A 24,070-nucleotide genomic window follows, 5' to 3' on the forward strand; every position below is an offset into this window, starting at 1 on the left:
CGAGCTGCTGTTGCAACAGGCACTTGATGCTAATCCGCCCTAACGTCCCGTTACGGTAATTATTGTAAGTAAGAATACAGCCAATAGAAAATTCACACCTGGATGTCAAATCTCAGTGTGCGTATGTGTGGCTGATAGATCAATTTTCCCCGAATGGTATTGAATAAAAATAAATAAATAAATAATCTAATCTTTAAGTTATCGTTTATAGAACATACCCACACCCGTGTATTATATTTGGGGGATTACAATATTATTTTACTATTTCAAAAATAAATGTTAAAATGTTCTTAACTCTCACATAATCCATTAGAATTACTATGCATGTATTGATGTTTCAGACAGCACATTTGCAAAAATAAAAAAGCCCTCGCACTGTTTCTGCATTATTAATATACGTATAAATACATACTTAAACCATCATTTAGCCAGGCATCCATCATGCTTGGCTGAGGTTGTGTCCTTCAATTATTCATCCGATATCACACAGGGTTGAAATGCAGTTAACCTTCAACCAGCGAACACATTCAACTTTTGAGAAGCGAAAATTGCGGCAACGTGTGCATTAGGTGCTGTGTATGCATGCATTTAGTTCAATGTCTTTTTACTCCATATTCTTTTTACATCCCACCTTGACCCATGGTATCTTTTTGTTCTTTCCTTTTTTTTTTTTGCATCTCATTGAACAGCTCCCTTGACTTTTATCACACATTAAGCCATGAATAGCAGCATCATAAAAACTATCAGACGGGAAACGCCGTAGCAAATGAGAGAACAAGCTACTAATGTTTGCGATAATACCGTGATTTAGCCCCTCCGCGTGTACTCGACTTTAACATTTTAATAATCGTTTCCCGTGACTGCTTTTTGCACTACGACATGCTCATACAAATATTTTAAAAAAATTAGTGGGCATTCATTAAAAAAAAAAAAAAGCTAGAACAAATCTGAATCAGCTTTTTCGCCGCTCTCATTTTAAAAGTACTGCAACTTTGTATGATCAACTTTCACCCTTGGACTTTTTCTTGCACGCCGCTTGTCCGCCTCGCACAATTTTCCACTCAAAGTCGCTCAGATATTCCACGGCGGTAGTTCATCTCGGGGCATCTGATTGCTTTCTCTGGTGCTTTTCTGATGTAAGCAGATTCTCTTCTTTTTCTCACTAAACTTGTTGGGGAGTAAATGTCAGCTCTGAAATAGTGTAACTGCACCTCGGGTGGTGGCGGGAAGCGGGGAAAAAAATTTGGATCAATAAAAAGGTGAACTTTGTTGACTACTAAATTTCAAATATGGCTGCGGGCTCCGCTCGCCGGTGCTGATAAACCTGATAAAAAGACGATTTAAATGCATCTTAAAAGTCAGAAGTTTGAAGACGAGATGCACAAGTTTTCATACTGGCCGCCTACTCTTCCAAATAAAATCTCTTCCTGGAGGAACTCATGAAAAAGAAATCATCTGGAAAGTGTCGCCATCAGAAAGAAAAAGTTGACCGCTTAAGCGCAAAAAGTAGAAACTCTCAAAAACTCAAGTTATGCGGCACATCCTTATCAATAATATAATATTATTAATATTTTTTTGGGTAAATGTTATAATTACCTTTGTTACTATTAACTATTAGCGTCGACATGATCGAATTTCCAAACATTTTTTAAAATATTTTACGTAAAATTTAATACTATTTATAACTGTAATTATAATTATATAAATGTAAATTATAATGAATTACATTTAATGTAGTTAAAACACACTTATTTTACACTACTTTTGTTTCTTTTTGTGATTATTTCATATTGTTTCATATATTTAAACAGCAATCTTACATTGGTAAAATCATATATTTAAAAAATGTGTTTGAATTCATTATTATTCAAATTTTTAGCTTATTACATTTTATATTGTATTAGTTATGCTTATTTCACTTTGTATGCTGTTCTTATCTCATCTGCATGTTATACAACAAAAACCAAAAATGAATTTAAAAAAAAAACAACCAAAAACGTTTTATCCCCGAAGCTGGCCGAGGTTTTGCATTCTTGACAGCGTGCATCACTTGACAGTTTTGCTTTATCCGACGCCTCCATCGTCATTCAGTGCTTTAATGCAGACCCTGTCCATTTTTCCATCTGTGTATCCGCAGCCTGCCCTTCATCTTGTTCCATGTGCAGCAGCAGGTGGTCCTGCCAGTCGTGTGCCCCACATCGCCCCCTGCTGAGCGCCGACGGCGAGCAGTGTCTGGCGACCTGTCCCGCCGGCACCTACCAAGACACCCGCAGGAGACAATGCAGACGTGAGTGGCGTTTTTGATCCCCCCGACTGCACTGTCCCAGCGTTTGTCCCGGTTTTCCTCGCTCTCCTTTGATTGTTTAATCACGATTCCCCAAATAAAAGCGACGCGGCGGTTGGATGAGTCACGTAAACTTGCTGCGACTTGTTTGTTTTGCATTGATTGCTTATTGATTCGTCCGCCGGGTTTCCCGGCGTCATTTATGGATCTTCAAGCTTTTTTTTTTTCTATTTGGGAAATAGAATGTGACGTACGTCGCAACTTCACAAAAACTTTCATAAGGCATGAGGTGAGATCATCCGGCACCATTCAGTGCTTTGAAAAACACCATCTGGCACCATGAGGAGATTTGAAACAGGGCTATTTCTATTCCAGTAAGCTTGCAGTAAGTAATGCAGACTTTAAATTTCAGCAAGCTTTGGTGTGGATTATTTTCAATTTCATGTTATGTGGACTCCTTATTGCATTCCAGCAAGCTTTAATGCAGACTCTTTTAACGACGTGAGCTTGACTATGTACTGTTTAATGGAGACCCATCTTAGTGAGATCCATTGGGGACACTTTCCATTCAATTTAATGTTCCGATATCAGTGGACATTACTTTGAACGCTCTAAAATGAATTTCAGTGAGCTTTAATGCAGTCTTTACAATGTGACCTATCCTGTGGACTCTTTACAATTCACACCAATTAAATATAATGCAGACCCTTTCAATTTTGGTGAGCATTAATTTGAAATCCTTCCATTTGTTTTGACGTCAGAAGGAATAAATGCCGACATTAGAAGTCAGAGAGATTTGATGCAGACTTTTCTCCAATTTTCCATTCTAGTTAGCTTTAATGCCTTTCAATTCAGTTATCTATTTATAAGCATAATAGTTAGGATACATGCAGACACTTTATAATTTTAGCAACATTAACACCCATTTTCATTGCTCTTTAGAGCAGGGGGATTCATTTAATTGAACTTTCACATGGCCCTTATAATTTTAGTGGACTTTAAAGCTAGATTCCTTTGCGGTTAAGGAGATTTACTGCAGATGGTTTCAAGTCTCGCGAGCTTTTATGCCAGCGATATTGATTTCAGTGAGCTTTAACGTGGACGCTGCCATTTTAGTGAATCTAAGCATCAGACTCTTTCCATATTGGTGGGCTTTAATGCATACTGTTTCGATTTAAGTGATGCATAATGTACACCGCAATTTCTGTAAACTTCAAACCTCAATTCTTTCAATGCCTTTGGGATCGAATCGATCTAAATTGACAGCTCCACTATTTTTCTTTTGTGTGTGCGTTCAGATGAATTACCCGTTACCACGTAGTCTGACCCGCGATGCTGTGCCAGTGCTGTGTGAAAGCGTGCGCGGTGGCAGCAATTATCCACTTGGATTGTGCGTGAAAGGCACAGACCAAGAAGTGAGCATGTTTAATAATGCATTCCAATCTAATGTTGGATGACTTAGCGGCATTAAATATTATTGCTTGGAATCCCGCACTAAACCTCCGGGAACGTAACGGTAAAATTGCGGCCCGCATGATGGATTTGCTTTATAACTTCGACAGAAGGAGGCTGCAAGAGAGGCGCGAGACTCATTTGCTCCCGCGCCGTCCGCGCTGCCATTAATCAGGCAATCTGCCTCGGAGGTCGGCTCGTACCCCCCGGCCAGGAGTGATAACTAAAAGTCGGCCGAGGAGAAGGAAGAAGAGCCCCTGTGGGCGTGCTAATATGCTAACACGCTCTGAAAGGCTCTGGCTGCCCCGAGTCTGGAAGTAAAAACGAGAGGGGGCTCCGGTGCTCTTATTTCACGGCGTAACGAGCATCTTGAAGATGACCTCTATGACGAGAAGACGGCCGCCGCGTTTTCCGTCGGGCTTGACGTACAAAAGCCTCACGTTGCCGCCGCGCCGCGTCTTGCATTTGGGATGCCGATGCTGCAGCGCAATTCCCCGCTCATGCATTAATCCCGCATTCATTGAGCTGGCTTTAATGCGGCTCATATTGTGATAAGACCAAATGAATGCACTGGCGAGCACTCGCATGCCATCCGTGCAGCCGTCTAAGATCCAATACCATCTGGTTTGATTTGGACTCTCTCAAGTTCTGCGAGATTTAATGCGGACTCTTTCATTGTGACTGGGCTGTCTTTCAATCTTTGGTGACCTGCAAGGCGGAGTCTTTTCTGTCAACTTTCATGCAGTCTCTCTCAATTTCAATGAGCTTCGATTCACTCTTGCGGTTGGTGGACGTCAATACAGACTTGTTTAGTTTCACTCGCCTTTGTGAACATTAATGTGAACAACATTTCAATGACAGTCAGCTTGATATTTTAGTAAGCCTTCCATCTCATACTGACTCGATTTTAGTGAGCCTCAAAGTTTAAAAGCTTTAACTCGAGTTGAACTTTCATGCAGATAGACCCTTTCCAGTTTTGATGCACATTGTTTTAATACCCATTAACTTGTTTGAGGTTTCCTTCATTTTCAGAGTGCTCCTATTTCAGGAAGCTTTAATGCTTACTGATTTGACTTTAGGTGTTGAACTTTATTTTGGACTATTTCAACTTTGGCGAACTTTACGGTGAACTATTTCTAATTTATCTTAGATTTCTAAAATGTTTCTCAGATTTTTTTTTTTTTTATGTATACTCCCATTTCAGTTAGTTGTAATTATAATTGGTTCAGTTTTGGTTAATCTTGTCGTGAATTTGTTCTCAGAAATCTATGCAGACACCTTCCATTTCACTGAGCTTTAATGCAAACTGTTTTAGCTTTTCAGCTTTAATGATGATTGTTTTGCAGTTGGAGTGAATTTTGATTCTGCATCACCAAAGTCTGTTTTTAAGCTCAATGGAGTGGCATCAACGTAGTTTCAATATTTGTGAGCTTTCCCACACCTTTGTGGCCTTTAATTTGAACTGTTTCAGGTTTGGAAGAGCTTAAATATGGAGTCTTTCAGTTTAGGGATACTTTGATGTGGACTGTTTCAATTTCTGCTAGGTTACTTTCAGCTTGAGCCTCCATGTAAACTTTCAAGTTTTGAGCGCTTTAATGCAGACTCTTTCATTTTCATAGAGGTTTGATGTAGCATTTTTTCAATTTCAGAGTTTTATGAGCTTGTCATGTCTTGTCGTGCGTGTGTGACTGTGTGAGAGGACACGTTTGGGAAGCAGGTTGTTGTTCTTCTTGGCGGAAGAGCGGGACCACCCAGGAAAAAAAAATCTCATATAGAAGACCCCCCATGGTGTGGTTGTGTCTCTGGCTCACACTTTACTGCCGCTGCATGTAAACAATGTTGGCATGTTGATGACACTGAGGAGGCGTCGCCTTGGAGACGCTTTTGTTCTTTGGGGCAAGTGCTTCATTCATGTCTCTCTTCTTCCAAGGTAGACCAGCAGCACATAAAATGGGTGTCATTTTGCCTGGGGTTTACCCGGCAACAGCAGTTTGGAGCCGGAAACAGAAATACTGCATACAATCTCCAGAGTAAAAAAAATAAACAATACAGTAACATAAAATTTGGCAGGCATATCTATCATAGCAAGACTCACAAAAAGTCTCACCAAGTCATATTGTGAACAGAATAGGAAGTCTGCCATTTTGGTTTGGAGAGGCCATTTTGGGGTATGCATTGTAAAATTCGGACATGAAAGCTAGTTTTACTCAACAACCTGAAATTTATTACACATGTCTACCCCGAATAGAATAACAAATTAAGAAGCCATGACAGAAAAGAAACAGGAAGTCTGAAACCTTTTAAAGCCTTTTTAGCTATTTCCAGGGATAATATCAAGTTCTTGAAAAGTCCTCCCCTCGAAGCCTGTTAATCAAGAAAGCATGTCTGTAACGACACAGCGCATTTGCCATTTAAGTTCAAAACTGCCCTTAGAGGGTCATTTCGACTCCTTCCAGTGGTCCTTCAAAGACAATGTTCTCCTCGAGAGTGTGTCGTATCGCTACACAATTTTAACCTCGTGTGATAGGATAGTGGAAAAGATGAAATTGCAAATCATTAGTTTTCCTCATTGCGTGTGAATGGAGCGTGGCGGTTCAATGTCTCCGCGGATTTCTTTTCGCCTCGCCCCCTGACATGACTAACCAACTGTAGACGATTACAGAGGTGAGGGATACAATTATCCTGGCGATAACACATGTAGCAATCGTTGGTGAAAAAGGAAGCAAACTGGAGATGACATCCATTTAAAAGTCAATGTGTAAAGCACATGCGGACTTGCAAACCTGCGAGTGCAACTCCCAGAGACGACGCAAAAGTAGCACATAAAACCTCGGCTGCCGTTCCCTCCAAAGGAAGAACCTCTTTGATATATTTGTTTTGGCGAAGCGATGATTTGAATGTTTTGACTTTTATGTGGAGATTTCATAAAATGAGAGCGGCACTGTAGCAACTTCTTTGCTATTTCTGATGGTGACAGTTGATAAGTCACTAGAGGGCTTCATTTGATTCTACAAACAAGATAAAAAAACAGCTTTTTGTTACTTGTAAATTTGCTTTCCCTTTGAAATGATATCGTAAAGACAGAATTTGTGTCATCACAAGTCAAACCGTAAACCCGCTGTATTGACATACCTTGACTGAGTGTTGGCGGAAAATTGACATTCTAATACAGAATCATTGAAATAACTACCGTATTTTCCGCACTATAAGGCGCACTTAAAGCCTTATTTTTTTAAAAAAGCTGATGGTGCGCCTTATAATCAGGTGCGCCTTATATATGGATCGATATTGAGATTGGGATTTGTAGATGGGGAATGAACTGATAAAGTAACCTTTACAGTTGAACAAGGTTGGTTATCTTGACATTGACATTGAGTTATTATGCTATTGTGAGTTTAGAGTTATTACTTGAGTTATTATTGTTATCCACGTATTACTATATTGTGATTAAAAAAGTTTTAACATATGTCATTAATTGAGGGTGCACCTTATAATCCGGTGCGCCTTATAGTGCGGAAAATACGGTACTTGCAGATACAATCATTTGTGCAGTTTATCATATTCACAAAGAGTTCAGATAGTTCGACATGCAGCATCTTACACTTGTAAATAAGGGGGTTTTCAAACGCTAACTTTTATAGTAAGTTCTTGTGGTACATAAAAGTAGAGCTTTTCTATGAACATTTTTTTTTTTATTCAAAAATGTTTTATGCATGTTATACATATATATGTATATATGTGAAGGGGTGAACATATTTTTTGGTGGATTACTCACATGAGTACAAGGATATAGTATTTGGTACATATGTGGTTTTTTTTCAATGAAAACAGTCTTCTTCAACGTCTTCTCAGGTTGCTCCCACATTAGCAGCGTCTGTGTGCACACAGCCAGCCTGCGTCCTCGAAAAGTTTCATAACATTCGTTCAGGACCCAGTTTATTTGGTCCAAGGTAGTCAGAGGTAAATTCTCCGTCAACTGTAAAGCATAACGACGAAAACGATCTCCTTCATCAGAATGACAGCCAGCCCGAGCTGCTTCAGTAAACAAACAAATATCCTCAGAATAGGAAGACATGAGACGCACATGCTTTATAAAAGGTGAGGAGAAAACTATTAAATAGAGCTTGCGTTGTTCCTAGCAAGAGGCCGGTTAGCTATTATTGCGTATTATTTTGTTTGTTAGCCGTAAGTTGCGCTACATTCATGAAGACTTTTCATACTTGTCAAATAAAGGATGAGTGAAAAAACTTAACCCTGTATCAAACACACTGGTTTTGCCTGCTAGCTGAGGACAGGAGCTGCAAATCTTGCACCACATTTAAGTGTTTGCACTGCTGTAACCTCATCAATATTTGAGTTACTGACATGTATTATCTATAATACTAAAATATATATAAGTGTGTGTGTGTGTGTGTGTAAAATTTCTCATTACCCTTTTTTCTTTCTTTTTCAAATGTAGTGGTAATGTTCAAAATGCATAATTAAAACCTCTGCCTTTTTTTTCTGCTGCGCACCATGGCCTGCAGAACCACTGGCTTGGTTATACATACGACTTGTATAAAATTTTACCTTTAGTCTAGTCAGTCCCTAGTCAGTACCGTATCCTCCTCGATCATTACCATTACACTCGTGTCCTTTTGTGAGAGCAAACCCTAAAAAAGTGCATGAAAAAGCATGTTGTTTTAAGTTCCAATATTGGAAATCAGCAATATGCGCGGGGAAAAAAAGCTGGTTATTAATATTATTGTGGTTTGATTCTGATCCTCTTTACAAAGCGGCTTTGTCTGCGTTCGCTTTAATAGGCCAAGCTCTGATCTTATTATGAGAGACTGAGCTTTGGTGGATAGTTGTAGTCGTGGTGGTGGGAGTGGGAGGGGGGGAGTCTAATCCTGTGTCCTCGCCTCATACCGGATAATTTGGTGGGGGGGCTTTTGGCCTACTCAGATTACAAATGCTGATAACATTTTGGATTCCAGCTGCAAAGGAAAATAAATTGCTTTCTCTGCAAAGGGGCAAGGTAAAGGACGCGTAATCCCCCTTATGGGCCACGACCGACGTCGGACGGCGAGTGTGTACGCACACAGTCATAAATAATACATTGTAATTTTATATTAAAGCTCACAGGCCCTTGTTCTCGGTTTTCATACGCTCAATACGTTTTGACACTGTGCTTTGCGTAGGCAAAAAAGGTTTCACAATTTGGTGCCGTCTGTCTGTTTGGAATACCCGCGACGACTTTGGTCTCATTTTAATTCCTAGTAAGACTTTGTCAAATTACGAACCTTAGGACAAGGCCAAAATGGCAGCGCCAAACCAAAGTGACTGACTTCCTCTTTAATTGTAGGTCATGAGATTTTTCGGTTTATCCTCATGATAGACTTGCCTGCTGAATTTTGTGTTTTGATAGGTAAAATTGATTGCGACATGAGAAGACAACATGATGAAACGAATGTCAGTATAGCATTGTGACAAAATCGTGAGGTGAAGACACCATAACGTGAGAGAAGCATGACAAAACAATGTCATGATGAAAAATTGCATGAGATAAGAAACGAGAACATCACAGGAATATCATTATAGCGTCAGAATAAAACAAAAACATGTGAATAAGTGCACAACATAAATACCATCAAAAGACATGGTTATGAGCAACATAGTGTCAAGAAAAGACATGATAATGAAATGAGTACATCTTGAAAGGCGAGAGTGATTAAAAAACAAAGACATGAGCATGAGAAAAGTAGATCAAAAATTGATTTTTGGAAAAAGTGAATAATGGAAAAATTGTTTAGAAAATAGCATGAGAAGACATAATTCTGAAAAGAATATATCATGGGAAATCGGGATAATAAGTCATGGGAAATCGGGATTCTGAGAAAGTAGTATTGTGAGAAGGATTGAGGAAAGAGGCTCACAAGTTGACATAAATGGACATATTTGAGAAAAAGGGGAATAATGAGAAAATAGGTGTATGAGAAAATAATGAGAAGACAATTCCAAACCTAATAAATCATGAGCTATCGGGATCTGAGAAAATAGGTGTATGAGAAAATAACGAGAAGAGAATTCCGAACCTAATAAATCATGAGATACTGTATCGGGATCCTGAGAAAACAGTATCATGAGAAGGTAGGACTGAGAAAATAGATGGCGAAGTTGGCATTATGATGAGAAAAATATTGTCAAGAAAGACATGATTATGAAATGAGCACATCTTGAAAGGCAAGATTGATTAAAAAACAAAGACGTTAATGAGAAAAGAATATCAAATGTTTGGGAAATAGGGAAATAATGGGAAAGTGTGTTAATGAGAAAATAGCATGAGAAGACAAAATTCTGAAAATAATAAATCATGAGATATCGGGATTCTGAGAAAATACCGTAGTGAGAAGGTAGGATTGAGAACATAGAGCATCACAAGTTCGAATCATTATGATAAAAGTGAATAAAAGATGTCAATACGAGGAAAAAAACATGAGAAAACATCATTACGAGAGAGGTAAATTATGAAATGACATTGCTATGAGAATATAGCATAATTAGAAGACGGGATCGCGAGAAAAGTGCACCACAAGTAGAGAAAATAGCATCGCAGAGACAACAGTCATCAGAAGAGACCCATCTCAAGGATGAGAAAAACAGCATGAGAAGACACCATTGAAAAAAGAGCATCACGAGGACACATGAAATCAAACCAACACTTCTAATGATCACGTTTTCTTTTGCTTGCATGTCATAATCATATCTCTTCTCGCAACTGAAGCCGTCATATTGAAGGCGTGTCAAATACTGTGTCAAAGTCATTGTGTTTTCCCGCCAGGTTGTTCCGACTCGTGCGCCGAGTGCGTCGGTGCGAGCCCCAAGGAGTGCTCGTCGTGTTCCGACCCGGCCACTTTGCTCAAAGACGGCGAGTGTGTTCCAGACTGCGGCCACGCTTTTTACAGTCAAGACGGCGTCTGTCACGGTAAGCGTCGCTCACGTCCTTGTCTCTCACTTCCTGTTAATGGAAGCTGACAAGCGCTTATTAGAAGTTCTTGACAGGAACATTACGCTATGATGTGATCTACCAGGAAGTAGAGTGTACCGAGTAGGATTCTGCATGACATTACCGCTTGTTTCCTACCTGCCCTACCCGCTACTCATTCGTGAATTCATTGGAGATATATATTGAAATATATCATAAAAAATCATCTCAACCTCACTCAAAAGTATGAACCAAAACATCAAAACTCAATTGTTATTTATTGATAACTTTTAATATCATGTACCGTATTTTCCGCACTATAAGGCGCACATAAACGCATTATTTTTTTTTAAAAAGCTGATGGTGCGACATATATGGAAAAAGTTTTAAAATATGTCATTAACTGAGGGTGCGCCTTATAGTCTGGTGCGCCTTATAGTGCGGAAAATACAGTAATAGTATGGTGTTTTATTCAAAACAGCCTTTACAAAATACATTACCTCACACAATGATTTATTACATAATTACATTTTTATGTACAACATATTACCTTATAAATACAACATTTACAACAGAATACATTATACATATATTGAGTTGTAATTACACTTAATTGCAATCTCACCAGTATATTGTTTATTGATCATTTTAAATTTCATGTAATAAATTGTACTGGTATATTGTTTTATGAATGACGTGTAAACAATGTAATGGTCTACAGAAATGGAATCAAATGCTAAATTAAAATGTACTAATCTGAAAGTTAAGAAATGTGCATATCTTAGGAATCGTTTTCAAATAAGGTTCCAATATTTTTAATCGTAAATATAACACTCACAAAAATTGACAGTAAAAACCATTTTTTAATATAGTACTCTGAAAATATATTTAAAAACTAAGTCAAACAGTAAAACGTAATAACCTGTAAAATTAAAAAAAAACAAACAAACGTGATGCGTTTTCTCAAAAGCAGGCTTAGGTTTCTGAAATTGAGAAGTTTGACATAATAATTCAGAATTCAACAGTTAATTCTCTTTAAAATTACACAATACATAAGGGTAGCTCAAACACTTTACAACAGTTACAACAATTTATTAACATAAACATTTTTTATTACATTTGTATACATATGTATACATACATATAACATTTATTATTATACTAATCACTTATTTTTATGCACTTTGATTACAATATCTGGCTGCTTGGAAATGAAAGTGGAGACCTTAAGGAGGTTGTTTTTGTAGAAATCCCAAAATGGACATCCGTTAAAAATTTGCATTTTCATCAATAACTCAAACCAATATCTGTGACAAAAGTATGGTTTTGTGAAAATTGCATCACAAACAACTAAATGAAGCCATATAAAATATGTATGTATAAGTCCCGCAATTAAAGCAAAATAAAAAAGTTATAAAACAACTATTGCTACAACTTATTTGCACTTTACATCGAGTAAAAGTTCTTAGAGTCTTACTCAAAAAATACCATATGTACGGGCACGAGTTTTGCGTTTAACTGTATAACAATAAATGTGTTTATTTTAAATACACTTTGTAGTGAAGTTATGTTGAGTGGACCTCAGCTCGGCAAAAAGCAGCCAGCCTTTGCAAGCGATACAAAAAAAAAAAATCTTTAAGGTTTCAACGTTAGAGGTGCAAAAATTGAATGATGTCGCTATGGGGCCGGCGCCACAAAAATCTGAAAGAAATGATGACGTATGCGCTCCTCAAAGAGGCTGAAAACAAACATGTAAAAAGCAAACACAACCATTAGCTGGAAATCTTTGTGGCGCTAATGAGGAGGCCAAATGTGAATATGAATATGGATGCTTTCTATTTGGAGGATTTGGAGGCTTCCCTTGGGGGCTGAGCTAGAAGATGCTGCTTTAACAAGTCTTCCGTGTCTTGTGCTCGGATCGCACTTAAGCTCTTCGGTTGAATGTGTGGTTAGTTAATTCATTTGTAAGCGAGCTAGTTTGTTCATCAGTTAGTGCGCTGGTAAATTGAGGTTGTCAGTGCAGTCAACTGGCAAATTGGATTTGTCAAAAAGTTCGTTTGTTGCTTAGTTTGCAAGTTTGGCTTAATAGTTAGTTAGTCAATCCATTCATCATCATTCAGGCGTTAGTTAGGGTTAGAGTTAGGGTGGGTTAGGGTTAGGTTAGGGCTTAGGGTTAGGTTAGGGTTTAGGGTTAGGGTAGTTGGAATTAAATTTGGTTGGTTGGTGAGTGAGTGAGTGAGTGAGTGAGTGAGTGAGTGAGTGAGTGAGTGAGTGAGTGAGTGAGTGAGTGAGTGAGTCATGTTTAAATTAGGTAGTGACATGAAGGTTTGGGTGCTTTTTCAGTCTTTGGTTGGTTACAATTCTTTTGCAGTCAGTTCATAAGGTTGGTAGTCACTGAGAATTGAAATTCAAACCTGTTGGTAGTTAGTGACTTGGAAAGTTGGGTAGTTTGTCACTTTCAGTTAGTCAATCAGTAATTTGGCAGGTCAGGTTACTCAGCAGGTAAGTTGCTTTGTCACTTATTCATTAGTGAGTCGGTTCAAACTTCAGGTACTTAGTTGGTAATTTACAGTCATTGTTCAGTTGAAAGATTAGGCACTGTTTGAGTACGATTGTCCAACATATTCAGTTAATTATTTTTGAGGTTAGATAATTAATGAGTTATTGAAATATGGTAATATTTAATACAGTGAGCTTTCAATCAAACTGTCCATTAGTCACTTATTTAGTAGGTCACTTAGTGGACGAGTTAGATGTTTTTAGTCAGTTCAAAAATATATAGCAAGGTAGGATGTTGAAAAGTTGTTTGTTGAATTTTCCAAACTTTCAGTGACTCCAATGTAGCAGCTGGTTAAAGAAGTCAGGAAGTCTGACACTTTGCATTCAGAGCGTCTCACACACACGCTTGAGTGTGTGCGCCTGCGTCCGTCCCAAAGGTCAACGTTATCAGTCACTTGAGTGGTCGCCGGCAAAATGTCACAATCTGCCGCTGCCTGCCGGAGGACTCCTGACTTCTTGACTTCTTGACTTGTCCTCCTCAGGGGCTCCGAGACTCAATTCACGTCAACTCTCAGCTCCTATTAAAACTTCAAATCCCCTTTTATTTTCTCACCTTTTGCTCCATGCTAAAAATGACTTTTAAGATATGGAAAATACAGTTTGGGACACGTGACCACAGTGGATCAGTTTTTGAATGCAGTAGCTAGCTGCTAATTTTAATCAGTAATGATGATCTAGCCTACCTACCATCCTGAATATATTCAGGGGGTAGGAGTGAACAAACAAACACAGATGTTTTGATCTGAAAGTTTCCAATTAGCCCAAATAACCCTGTGCTTGATTTAACGGCTTCCGTTTTCAAGTTGCCGTCTAGCTTGCGAAATCGAAGTTTGAAATTGAGAAGGATGGGAAAGGTCCACACGCAGACTAATGACTCGCATTCCTAACTTAGGCCTACCTAGCAGTTATTCCAATTACCTTCAGCGAAAATGAGCCATCGCTCCACTGAAACTGCTGCCTTCCGATAGTCTTTGCATTCAACGCGCGTCTTTGATGTCTTTGATGACTTTGTCAGCCTGCCACCCGTCCTGCGCCTCCTGCTTCACCGACAAGCCCGACTGCATCACCTGTCCGCCCGGAGACGCGTTGCATGGTGGGATATGCGTGTCGGCGTGCCCCGCTCAACACTACAGCGATCCCGGCAGCAGGTGCAGAGGTAATGTCCGACGCCGAGACAAAAGTATTAGGACGCTAGCGACGCCTTTGCTTTTATCCAAATAAAGCCGTGAAAGCACGACAAAGCTGACCATTTTGTTCATGGCTATCATAGCCTAGCATAGCGTCTAGAAATGATAGAAGCTAAATGGTGCTTTATTTTGTTTAATAACAGCCTCTGAAAAAATATGAGGAGAATTTTAGACGTTGAAAAACAGTTTCAAATGAGTTTGCAAAACTCTTATTACGTTACGTTCATTAGCATAAGGTTAAGTATTTGTATTGTATGTATATTTGTGTTGTATTTGTTTCTGGAGCGGCAGTGCACCAATCACATTTCCTGACTCTTACCCATGACTTTTTTTGTTCATAATATTACTGGTGTCCCTCCAGGCTGCCACAGCTCGTGTACATCATGCTGGGGTCCGTCGCCGTCTCAGTGCACGTCGTGTGCGCAGGACCTCTTTCTTCACCAGGGGCAGTGTGTGGAGGCGTGTGGCGAGGGCCTGTACCCTCACGCCAACTCTTGTCACAGTAAGCACGTACACATTATTTATATACGTGATGCATTTTCACAAAAGCGGGCTTATGTTTCCAGAAGTAAAAATCGAGATATTGATTTATTCTAATTCACCGCACAATATTCTTTCACTTGAGATATAACACACGGTGGTAGCTCGAAGATGAACGGAGTTACAGGAAGTTTTGAGAAAAAGCCATGTAAAGTTTTGGCACATTCGTCTTTCAAATGTCCATAGCAAACAGTACCTCAGGAAAAAGATATTGAGCCAAAAACTTTCAGCAAGCGTTAAATGGCCACTGGAGAGTTAATTCCAATAGTAGCTAAGGATGTCATCTGAGACGGATAAAACGGAGCAAAAATGGTTCTTTGGCCTCAACCTCAAAACGTTTGCATTAAGCTTACAATGAATCCCTGAGGCATCATCTGCCAAGGTTTGCTTGTTTTAATGTTGCTAGATGTGTGTGGTTTTGAATGTCAAATCACCGCAATGGGAAATTTCAGATTTTTGTATCAGTTAAAACATAATTGGCCGTTTGGTGTGGCTTCGCTGTGGAAAAAAAAAAAAAAAAAAGTTTTATTATTGATCTTATATCCCAAATGCATTCGGCCACATGAAGTAAATCAAATTTTGATGGTTCAATACCATTTTGTTTTGAACTTGTTTCTCTGTATAATAATAACACAAAAGTATTGCAAGACTTTCAAGTCTCTCCATATTGCTTGCAATAATGAAACGAGAGACTGGCTTTGCAATAAAAGTCTTGGTCATCTTTTCAACATCAAGTTTAATCTTCTTCTCATACCTCATTTTATATTTCACCCCAAATAAAAAAGCATCAAAGTGGGATCTTGTTTGTCCCAGATTGATTCGTCACAATGCATCAACTATCGGTTGAGTGACGGCTTTGAGAAGGGATCAAAAAATGACATCACCTTACGTTACATTTTATTATTACGATACATTTTTAGAGTACATGATTAAAGGACGTGCATCATCTACTAATTTCTTATTTTCATACACTTTGATTACAATTTGAACCTTTTGGCTGCTGGTAAATGAAAGTTGAAACCTTAAGGAAGTTTTTATAGGTTGCTTTACATAACTCATAACTAATATCTCCAACATATATATATATATATATATATATATATATATATATATATATATATATATATATATATATATATATATATATATATATATATATATATATACTGTATTTTCCACACTATAAGGCACACCTAAGAGCCTTAATTTTTTTTTTTAAAAGATGATGGCGCGCCTTATTATCCGGTGCGCCTTATATATGGATCAGTATTGAGATAGGGACTCGTAGATGGGGGATGAATTGATAAAGTAAATGTTACCTGTTTTTTTTGTGTGTTCACAGTTGAACATGGTTTTTCATATTGACATTGAGATATTATGCTATTGAGAGTTTAGCATTATTATTTGAGTTATTATTATTACTTTGAGTATTACTATATTGCAATTGCACTGGAGGAAAGGTTCCCTGACATTAATGTTGCACTCTATGTTATACCTTGCTGTTAAAAGATAAATTGTCACGGAAATATTCATAAAATAAAACATAAGGCAGTTGTTTATTCATTTTGGGAGTGACTGCAGTTGTCAGAAAGCTGGTTTGTAATCTACTCATAAAGTTTGACTGCTTCTACTGTTGCGCCTTATAATGTGGTGCGCCTTATATATGGAAAAAAGTTTGAAAATGTGTCATTAAATGGGGGTGCGCCTTATAGTGCGGAAAATACGGTATATGCCACAATTTGTGAATTTGCGTGCGTCCACTCCAGACTGTCACCCGTCATGCCGGCGGTGCGTGGGCCCTCTGGCATCGGACTGCCTGCGCTGCCTCAAAGCCGATGAGGTACTCGCCCCACAGTCACGTGACCAACCACCTCGTGGGATCTGTACAACGGCTTGTCCCTCCAACACCTGCGCGGACCACCAGCGGACTTGCACAGGTAACGTTCAAACACACGATTTGTCGGTCTAAAAGTCAGACCTCATTCGTCCGTTAGTTGATAAGTAAGGGGCATATTCCATCGTTTTTGTGGTGAAAATTATGCAATGTTGACACGTACCATGCAATATGCCAACACCTTTTTTGCTCATAATAAGGCCGACATTTTGATTCCTCCCTTACACCGAGTGGTGTCACCGTTTTTGTTTGAAAATGGGGCTGTTTGTCAGTGGGAAATTGTTGTTTGTAATGGGCTCATTTTAAAGGTAGTTTTCGTGCACATCACACACACACACACACACACACATTTGTCCTTACCGGCAGCCTTTTTTTCCGATACATTAAGCAGGACGACAACAAAGAGGGGAAAAAAGTCGGTCGAGTGATGCGTTTTGTTGGTCCACTAAGTGACGGTGTGAAATTTTATCCACTTAGCAGCTGTCTTGGTCTTCAAGGGTCATCCAGCGTTCAGCAGCACACTTTTTGGCAAATGTCTCTGCCTTTGAAGGTCATCCTACATTCAGCAGAACACTTTTTGGCAGTCTGTGTTTTTCTCTTTTTTCTTGTTGTTGTTGTTTTTTTTTAATGCCCTCTTTGACTCATTGATGTTTGTCTAAGCCCAGAGGAAGGCCAAAATCAATGGCGGTCTTGGAGGACAACTTTGTAACCTTTTAAATCCAATATTTTTGCCTTTGATGTTGACAAAAATAGATATGCGGGGTCTATCAAAGGCTCAATTTTTTTTTTGTTTGTTTATCCAAATTCGAATGTTGGTCACTAAAGACTAAAATAGTTTTGTCTGCAAACGCTTATGTCATATTTACAAACTAAATTCCCTTTGATACTATTACTATTTCCTATTCAGAGTTTGTCAAACTCAAATTTATATTTATATTTATGAATAACAAAGACTAAAATATGTCTTTGATATTCATTAAAAAATAAATAAATCGTCTTTGATGGTTACAAGTGCAGATTGGTTGAAAAGATTGGTTTTAAAATGACCTTGACATGATAATACGTAGATTTATTTCTAGATTTATTTTGAATGGATGTTCATGTGCGCAAAGGTGTATGTTAGGTTCATTGAAAATTGTCTTTATTATTAAATATTCTAAATTACCTTTGAGGTTCATGATATGTAAACTATACTGTCTTTGATGTTAACTTTGACCGTTCACAACCCCCATCAACAGATGTTCGTTTAAAAACCTAATTCTAAAATAATTCTGTAATTCTGTAAAATGGGTTATGTTAAGTTATGTCTGTTAAACACTTGACTCATTACAAAACATAAGTAAATTGTCCATGAAGTATAACAAACATGGAAGTTTTGATATTTTCAAAACATATGTTAGATTGCCAAAGGCTAAATATTTTTTTTGTTGTTTTTCACCAAAACACATGCAATTTGCGATCTCAAAATGATATTTGACAATTTGGCTTGATGAAAGGAAGCATTACATTGATCATTCAAATATGTTGTTTTTGTTAGCCATTTTTTCATCAGGTTTGGAGATACATTTCAATGCAGCAAGTGGCAGGTTGTGACGAGCTAACAGGCTCATCACTTTTGCTGTTTACAAGAATCACATCAATTACTTGAGCCGCCTTGCAGCTTTTTCCCCACCGTTAGCTGACATTTTGCATCCGTGCTCGTTATGCTACAGGAGTCTTGTATAGCCTCGGGCTGCATTTGGCAGCAGCGCCATTTAAGCTGCTAAAAGCTTCATTTAGCATCAGGATGCGAATGCGCCATGCTGTGAAACCTTGAAGCTTGTGTTGCCGCCCGTTAACGCCTAACCGTTATTATTTTCATAAAAAAGAAAAAATGTCAGGTTGACTGAAGATTAACGAGACTTTTGGTGTTTACAAAAACAAAACATGCGCGTTAGTTTTGGAGAGGACCCTAAGGTCTCGTCTTCACATAACCAGGGCTGTTTAAACTCACATAGTCTCCCCCCTTCATTTTTAAAACAATTACATCCACATGCCTTTGTTTACTGAAAAAAATTGCTGCTACATGGATCGGCACAGTACAGTTTTGTTCATTTTACAAGCTGCAAGAGTGTCACCAAATTATGTCCATACAAGAAAGAACCTTTGTCTCTTAATGTCACCAGCGTTGCTGTTTTGGGGGAGAAATAGAATAGAGTGATGATGCAAAACAGAAATTTATAATTGCTATACGCAAACGGATCCACATTTGGCAAGTCTCCGAGATTTTGAGACCTACGCTTTTAATCTCCAAGAAACCCAAGGCGCATATAGCTGATAATGCAAACCGGAGGCATTTGCCACTCGTTTGCAAGAACCCCGGATACGTGTAGACTATGCCTAAATTATTGTTGATATCTTCAAAATGGCACATTGGGCTAGTTGGCTTAATTATCTTTAATGTACAGCGGAGGGTTAAGGACCGAGCCGAATAGCAGAAATCTGTGTATAATTACCAGCTATTATGAATACATAATAAAATCTAATGAATTAAACCCCATAAACATATTAAAAAAAGGAAGTATTGACTGGGATTGGCTCAAGAATTAATATTGAATACAGTAATCCACAAATGGTGTGCCCGGATGTCTAAAACCATAAATATGTGTTTTTCTGCTTTATGTGAAAATCTTCAACAAAGGCCCTTACTTTTCTTCTAAACTTGTTGCATAGTGTGTATTATAATTTGTGTGTATTCCCCAGGAATGAACAAAAGTGTGGTGTGTGTGTGTGTGTGTGTGTGTGTGGTTTCTTTGTTGCGGCTTTCTTTGTGGCTGCGAACAGGGCCATTGCGCCGCGGGACTGATCGCAAATCGATGGGTAGCTTTTGGCTTTGTTGGGTTTCATTCATCTCGTGGGACAAATGTGGTGCCAGTGTGACCTCAAATTGAATTGTTGTTGTCATTATTATTTGTGAAAGACGTGTGGTCATGGAAGGCCAACCTCCCCAAATGACAACCTCACCTACACATTTGCTTGCATGTACACTAATATTAACAAATATCAATATTGTTTTCTTGGTTTGCAGAAAACTGGTTACAAAAAAATTCAATTCTTGAACCAAATATTGTCTCTAGTTGCAAAACAAACATCTGGATATGAAATGGGAAATTTTTTGGTGCATAATAATGAGAGATCTGCTTTCGCTCAAACAAGGTCATCAAAACCCATGATGTCTGTTGGTTACAGTTTTTGATGCATTTTTACAATTTATTAATATCCCGATTTGTCCACAAAAGAGACACTCGTCCTTTGCACCAATGTTTACAGTGTTTTTCATCTTTGCACACTTTATCCACACTTTCCACCAACAGTTCACACCTTAGAACTAACAAACATATAAAATTCACATTGTACATATTCACTGAAAAACATAAGTACATCATACCACTTTAGGCTGTTGCAATAGACGTCAGCATCTGACATTAGTGTTGTAGCAAGAAGGATGACTAGTCGCACAGGAAGCACTTTGCGAGACCGCAAACTAAACCTAACCCCCTGGGGAAAATTTTGACGTAACTCGGGCTTTCTGATGTCTTTGATGTGTTATATCAAAGAAAAAGCATATAAAAAACCACTAAGGATGCTAAAATATTGCATAGATTGTCAAAAGATGTCGACTTTCAATATGCCACGCTGCCGTCCCTTTGAAATGCTTGTAAATGAGAGGTTGAGAGGTACACCCTATCGGTGTCAAATTTAGCCCATGTCGATCTCATTTATTGTCATTTAAAATTGGAAATAGCGTCAATTTTGGAAATATTGAATACCTAATGTCTTATCAAGCATTTATCCTGATTTTTGCATTCATCCTTTCAATGGTAACTCGCAAACGGGGCACAATAGAAATTTGGTGTTGACCCCCCCCAAAACCACCGAGTGGAACTAGCCAATCAAATATTTCAATGATTGGCTTAGCCTGGACTCCCATTATGTAAAAGTCTTCAAAGGTCATCATAGTCTAATTATGACATAAGAAATATACTATACAAGTATACAGCGTAGTTACCTTTGCTCTTATCACATTTTTGCAATATTTTGTAGATAAAGGGGGAATAGACACCCCCCCCCAAAAAAAATCATATGTATAGATGCCACTGAACATTTCGAGGGGTTGAAAGTAAATATGTATTTAAATACAGTGGGCCCCCGGGTTACGAACTTAATCCCTTCAGCGGCTACGCTCGTATCTCGAATTGCTCGTATAGCGGGCAATCCAAACCCATGTTAATTCGTGAATGCGTGCAACGCGCACAGAAGTCTTAGGTAAAAACATCACACTGCATACATATATTAAAATTGAGTGACATAATCTACTGTACTCTTGCGTTAAATAACAAATACAATGGAAAAATGACTTTTACCTTTGGAACGACGAGACTTGAGCTGGGTGTAAGCAGAGGGGGGCAGAGACTAACGCTTAAAGTCAACACGGCGACGCAGATATGCTATTGGTCTTACAGTGTTACAGTAACTCTTTCAGTCAGGGTGCAAATCACGGAGATACTAAAACATCATCCTCTTATTTCTTCCTTTACCGCTGCTAGTAATTTTAGAAGCTATGTCTAACAGATAAAGTTTGCAAAGTCTTCACAACATCCCGTTTTTCACTCATTTTCTCTACTTCCTTCCATCCTGTGCCATCAAGCTAGATAAAGGCGTTCGGCCAATAGCATATCGGCATTTCTGTGATTGACGTGTGGCGCCGGCCAATAGCATCTCCGTGAGTGAGACCGGGTGACCTTAATCGACCAATAGCATATTCGCATCTCCGTGACTGACTGATAATTATTCGCACTTTTTTTTAAACGGTTGGAATGTATTGACAATTAATTTAAAAAAAACCACACATTTAAACCAATGACAATTTTTTGTCCTGCAATCGGCACATTTAATTTCATGTCAGCTGTTTTTCCCTTTAGCTGTACAAACACTACACTTAAATGGTAATATATTTAGACACCGTGAGTGAGACAGTCAGTGTGACGTTGTAAGAGCAATAGCGTTCACATTGCTGCCACAAGTATCTACTGATGATTTTAGTGACGCAACTGCTGAATTTGTTGACGCAATTAAGCGAGAACATTTATATATACTCAATGGCTGGCATGTCGATTGCTCGTAAGGCGAAAGGTTGTTCGTAAGTGGGGGACAAAAATCTCCGTGATCCACGCTCGTAAAGCGAATTGTTCGTAAATCAGGGTGTTCGTAAGCCGGGGGCCGACTGTACATATTTACATTTGATGAAAAATATTATTTTTTAATGTACTTGAATTTCATCATTATTGTGTACCAGTATAATTGAAATATGTGTTTCTTCCTGGGTTTGATGCATTTTTATAATTTATTAATATTACTCATTGGAAGGATTTAGGAGTACTGTATTATTTTGGGCATGGAACGGAATAGGCTATTTACATGTAAAAAGAGGCTCGACTTACAAAAAAAATTCATTTTATGAAACGACTTCCGAAAAAAAATAATTTCGTCAAAGTTAAAGTAAAAGTACCACCGTAATTTTGTTTGACTTGTAGGGTTGTCTGTCTTACTATGTGTGCTGTGTGTGTGTGTTCTCCTGCTGCACTGCCCGAAGCTATGTTCAGAGATGGCGCTTGAACAATCAAAACTAGACTGTCAGACTTCAACATATACACTACTACACACGCATGCACGCACACACACTCCTACACACACACACACACACACGCAGATGTACGGTAACATTAAGCAGAAATTCCAGGCTGCAAGTCCCACTCCACTCCTGTCGGAGACAGAAAAAGCCACATCTTAATTATCGCTAGCACACACCACCGCCCGCAGCGCTTGATCATCTAAACTGTCTTTGATCTTTACAAAATGTACAATAGGTTCGCAAAAGAATACAAATGGTTTTTATTTATAAAATGTGCCTTTTTAGTTTTGCCGAAGCTTTTCTCTGATGTTTAAAAATAACTGGCTTGGGTGCGCTGAAGACAAAAATGTCCGTTTGTTTAAGACGCAAGTGGCTATGACATTTACAAAATGTTAAGTTTTACTGAATTCCATACCGTCCAAAGTTTCGGTTTATTGAAGTCCAAATTGTCTTTGATGTTCACAGAAAAAGCATAGTTCTTTAAGGATTGTTTCTAGGAAGACGTTTGAAGGCTGCTCACAAAATTTAAGCGAGAGCTAACTTGTCTTTGATGATATTTGTCTTTCTCCCTTCTGAAAACAAGGATGTTCGTTTCACGAAGATTCAAATTTGTCCTGAACTTTTACATTTCAAACATTTTTTTCAGTGAGGAACATCCCTTTGATCTTAACAAACGTGTCACGGGTTCAATCTAAATTATAGCGTTTACCAGACACATCTGTATCTCGGTAGACCAAATCATTTTGAAGGTTTATGTTCGGTTTTGTTGATTGATGATCTTATCTTTGGTTTACCGGAAGACTATGTTGTCCCATATTTACAAAAACAGTGATCTAATTGAAGACTAATTTATTTTACGTGTACAATTTGCACAGTTCATTAGGTTCACCGAAGACTAAATCGTTTCAAAAGGTTTAAAAAACCAGTACTTTTTTTTTTGAAGACTTACTTGTCTTTGATGTTTCCGAGAACGCTGCTTGCGTGGGCGTGTGTGCGCGTGTAACCGCGTAAGCATTTGATCTCTTCCCGACTCTGGCATTAGAAGTATAAATCAGGGCCGCCCGCCTTGATACTGAACTCAATGCATCATTGCGATCGTTGCTGCAAAATCAGCCTCATCGACTGGCAAAATTTGTCCCAAATCAGCAGAAAAGTGAGTAATGAAGCTGATTCTGTGCAAGAGGCTGAGCTTGATAATGTACCGCGTCAAGCCAGGGGATGCTCATATTAATCAATACGCACTCCAACTTTATGCATCGCACTTTGCTGGGAGATGATAGTGCACTGAGGAATCAAACGCCTGTACTTGAAATCTGGAAATGTTCCCTTTAATACAGAAATCCAAGAAAAATCATTTGGGTCCAATTTCAGTAAGCTTTCTTTCGAACGGACCTTGCCAATGCTGGGTTATTAATACCCAGTGCATTTTGTAAAAATGTTTCAATCCCCGGATCCAAACATCTGAACACTCAACTCATTCAGTGCCATGGACGAGAATTCTCCTCTTTTGAAATTGTAA

The 24,070-nt window shown here is 38.5% G+C and overlaps 1 protein-coding gene across 1 annotated transcript in view; it reads left to right on the forward strand.

Moving 5' to 3' along the window:
- The window catches only part of fras1 (Fraser extracellular matrix complex subunit 1), a 164,421-nt gene that overhangs the window by 68,125 nt on the left and 72,226 nt on the right, over positions 1–24,070 (forward strand). Inside the window, exons 13-17 of the mRNA XM_088417752.1 lie at positions 2,138–2,287; positions 10,557–10,700; positions 14,275–14,415; positions 14,808–14,948; positions 16,753–16,923. Of these exons, the coding sequence (XP_088273878.1) occupies positions 2,138–2,287; positions 10,557–10,700; positions 14,275–14,415; positions 14,808–14,948; positions 16,753–16,923 (747 nt within the window). The remainder of the gene's footprint in view (positions 1–2,137; positions 2,288–10,556; positions 10,701–14,274; positions 14,416–14,807; positions 14,949–16,752; positions 16,924–24,070) is intronic.

Source organism: Hippichthys cyanospilos, chromosome 1, assembly GCF_059441005.1.
Source record: "Hippichthys cyanospilos isolate Australia breed blue-spotted pipefish chromosome 1, RoL_Hcya_1.0, whole genome shotgun sequence".
NCBI classification, from domain to species: domain Eukaryota; kingdom Metazoa; phylum Chordata; class Actinopteri; order Syngnathiformes; family Syngnathidae; genus Hippichthys; species Hippichthys cyanospilos.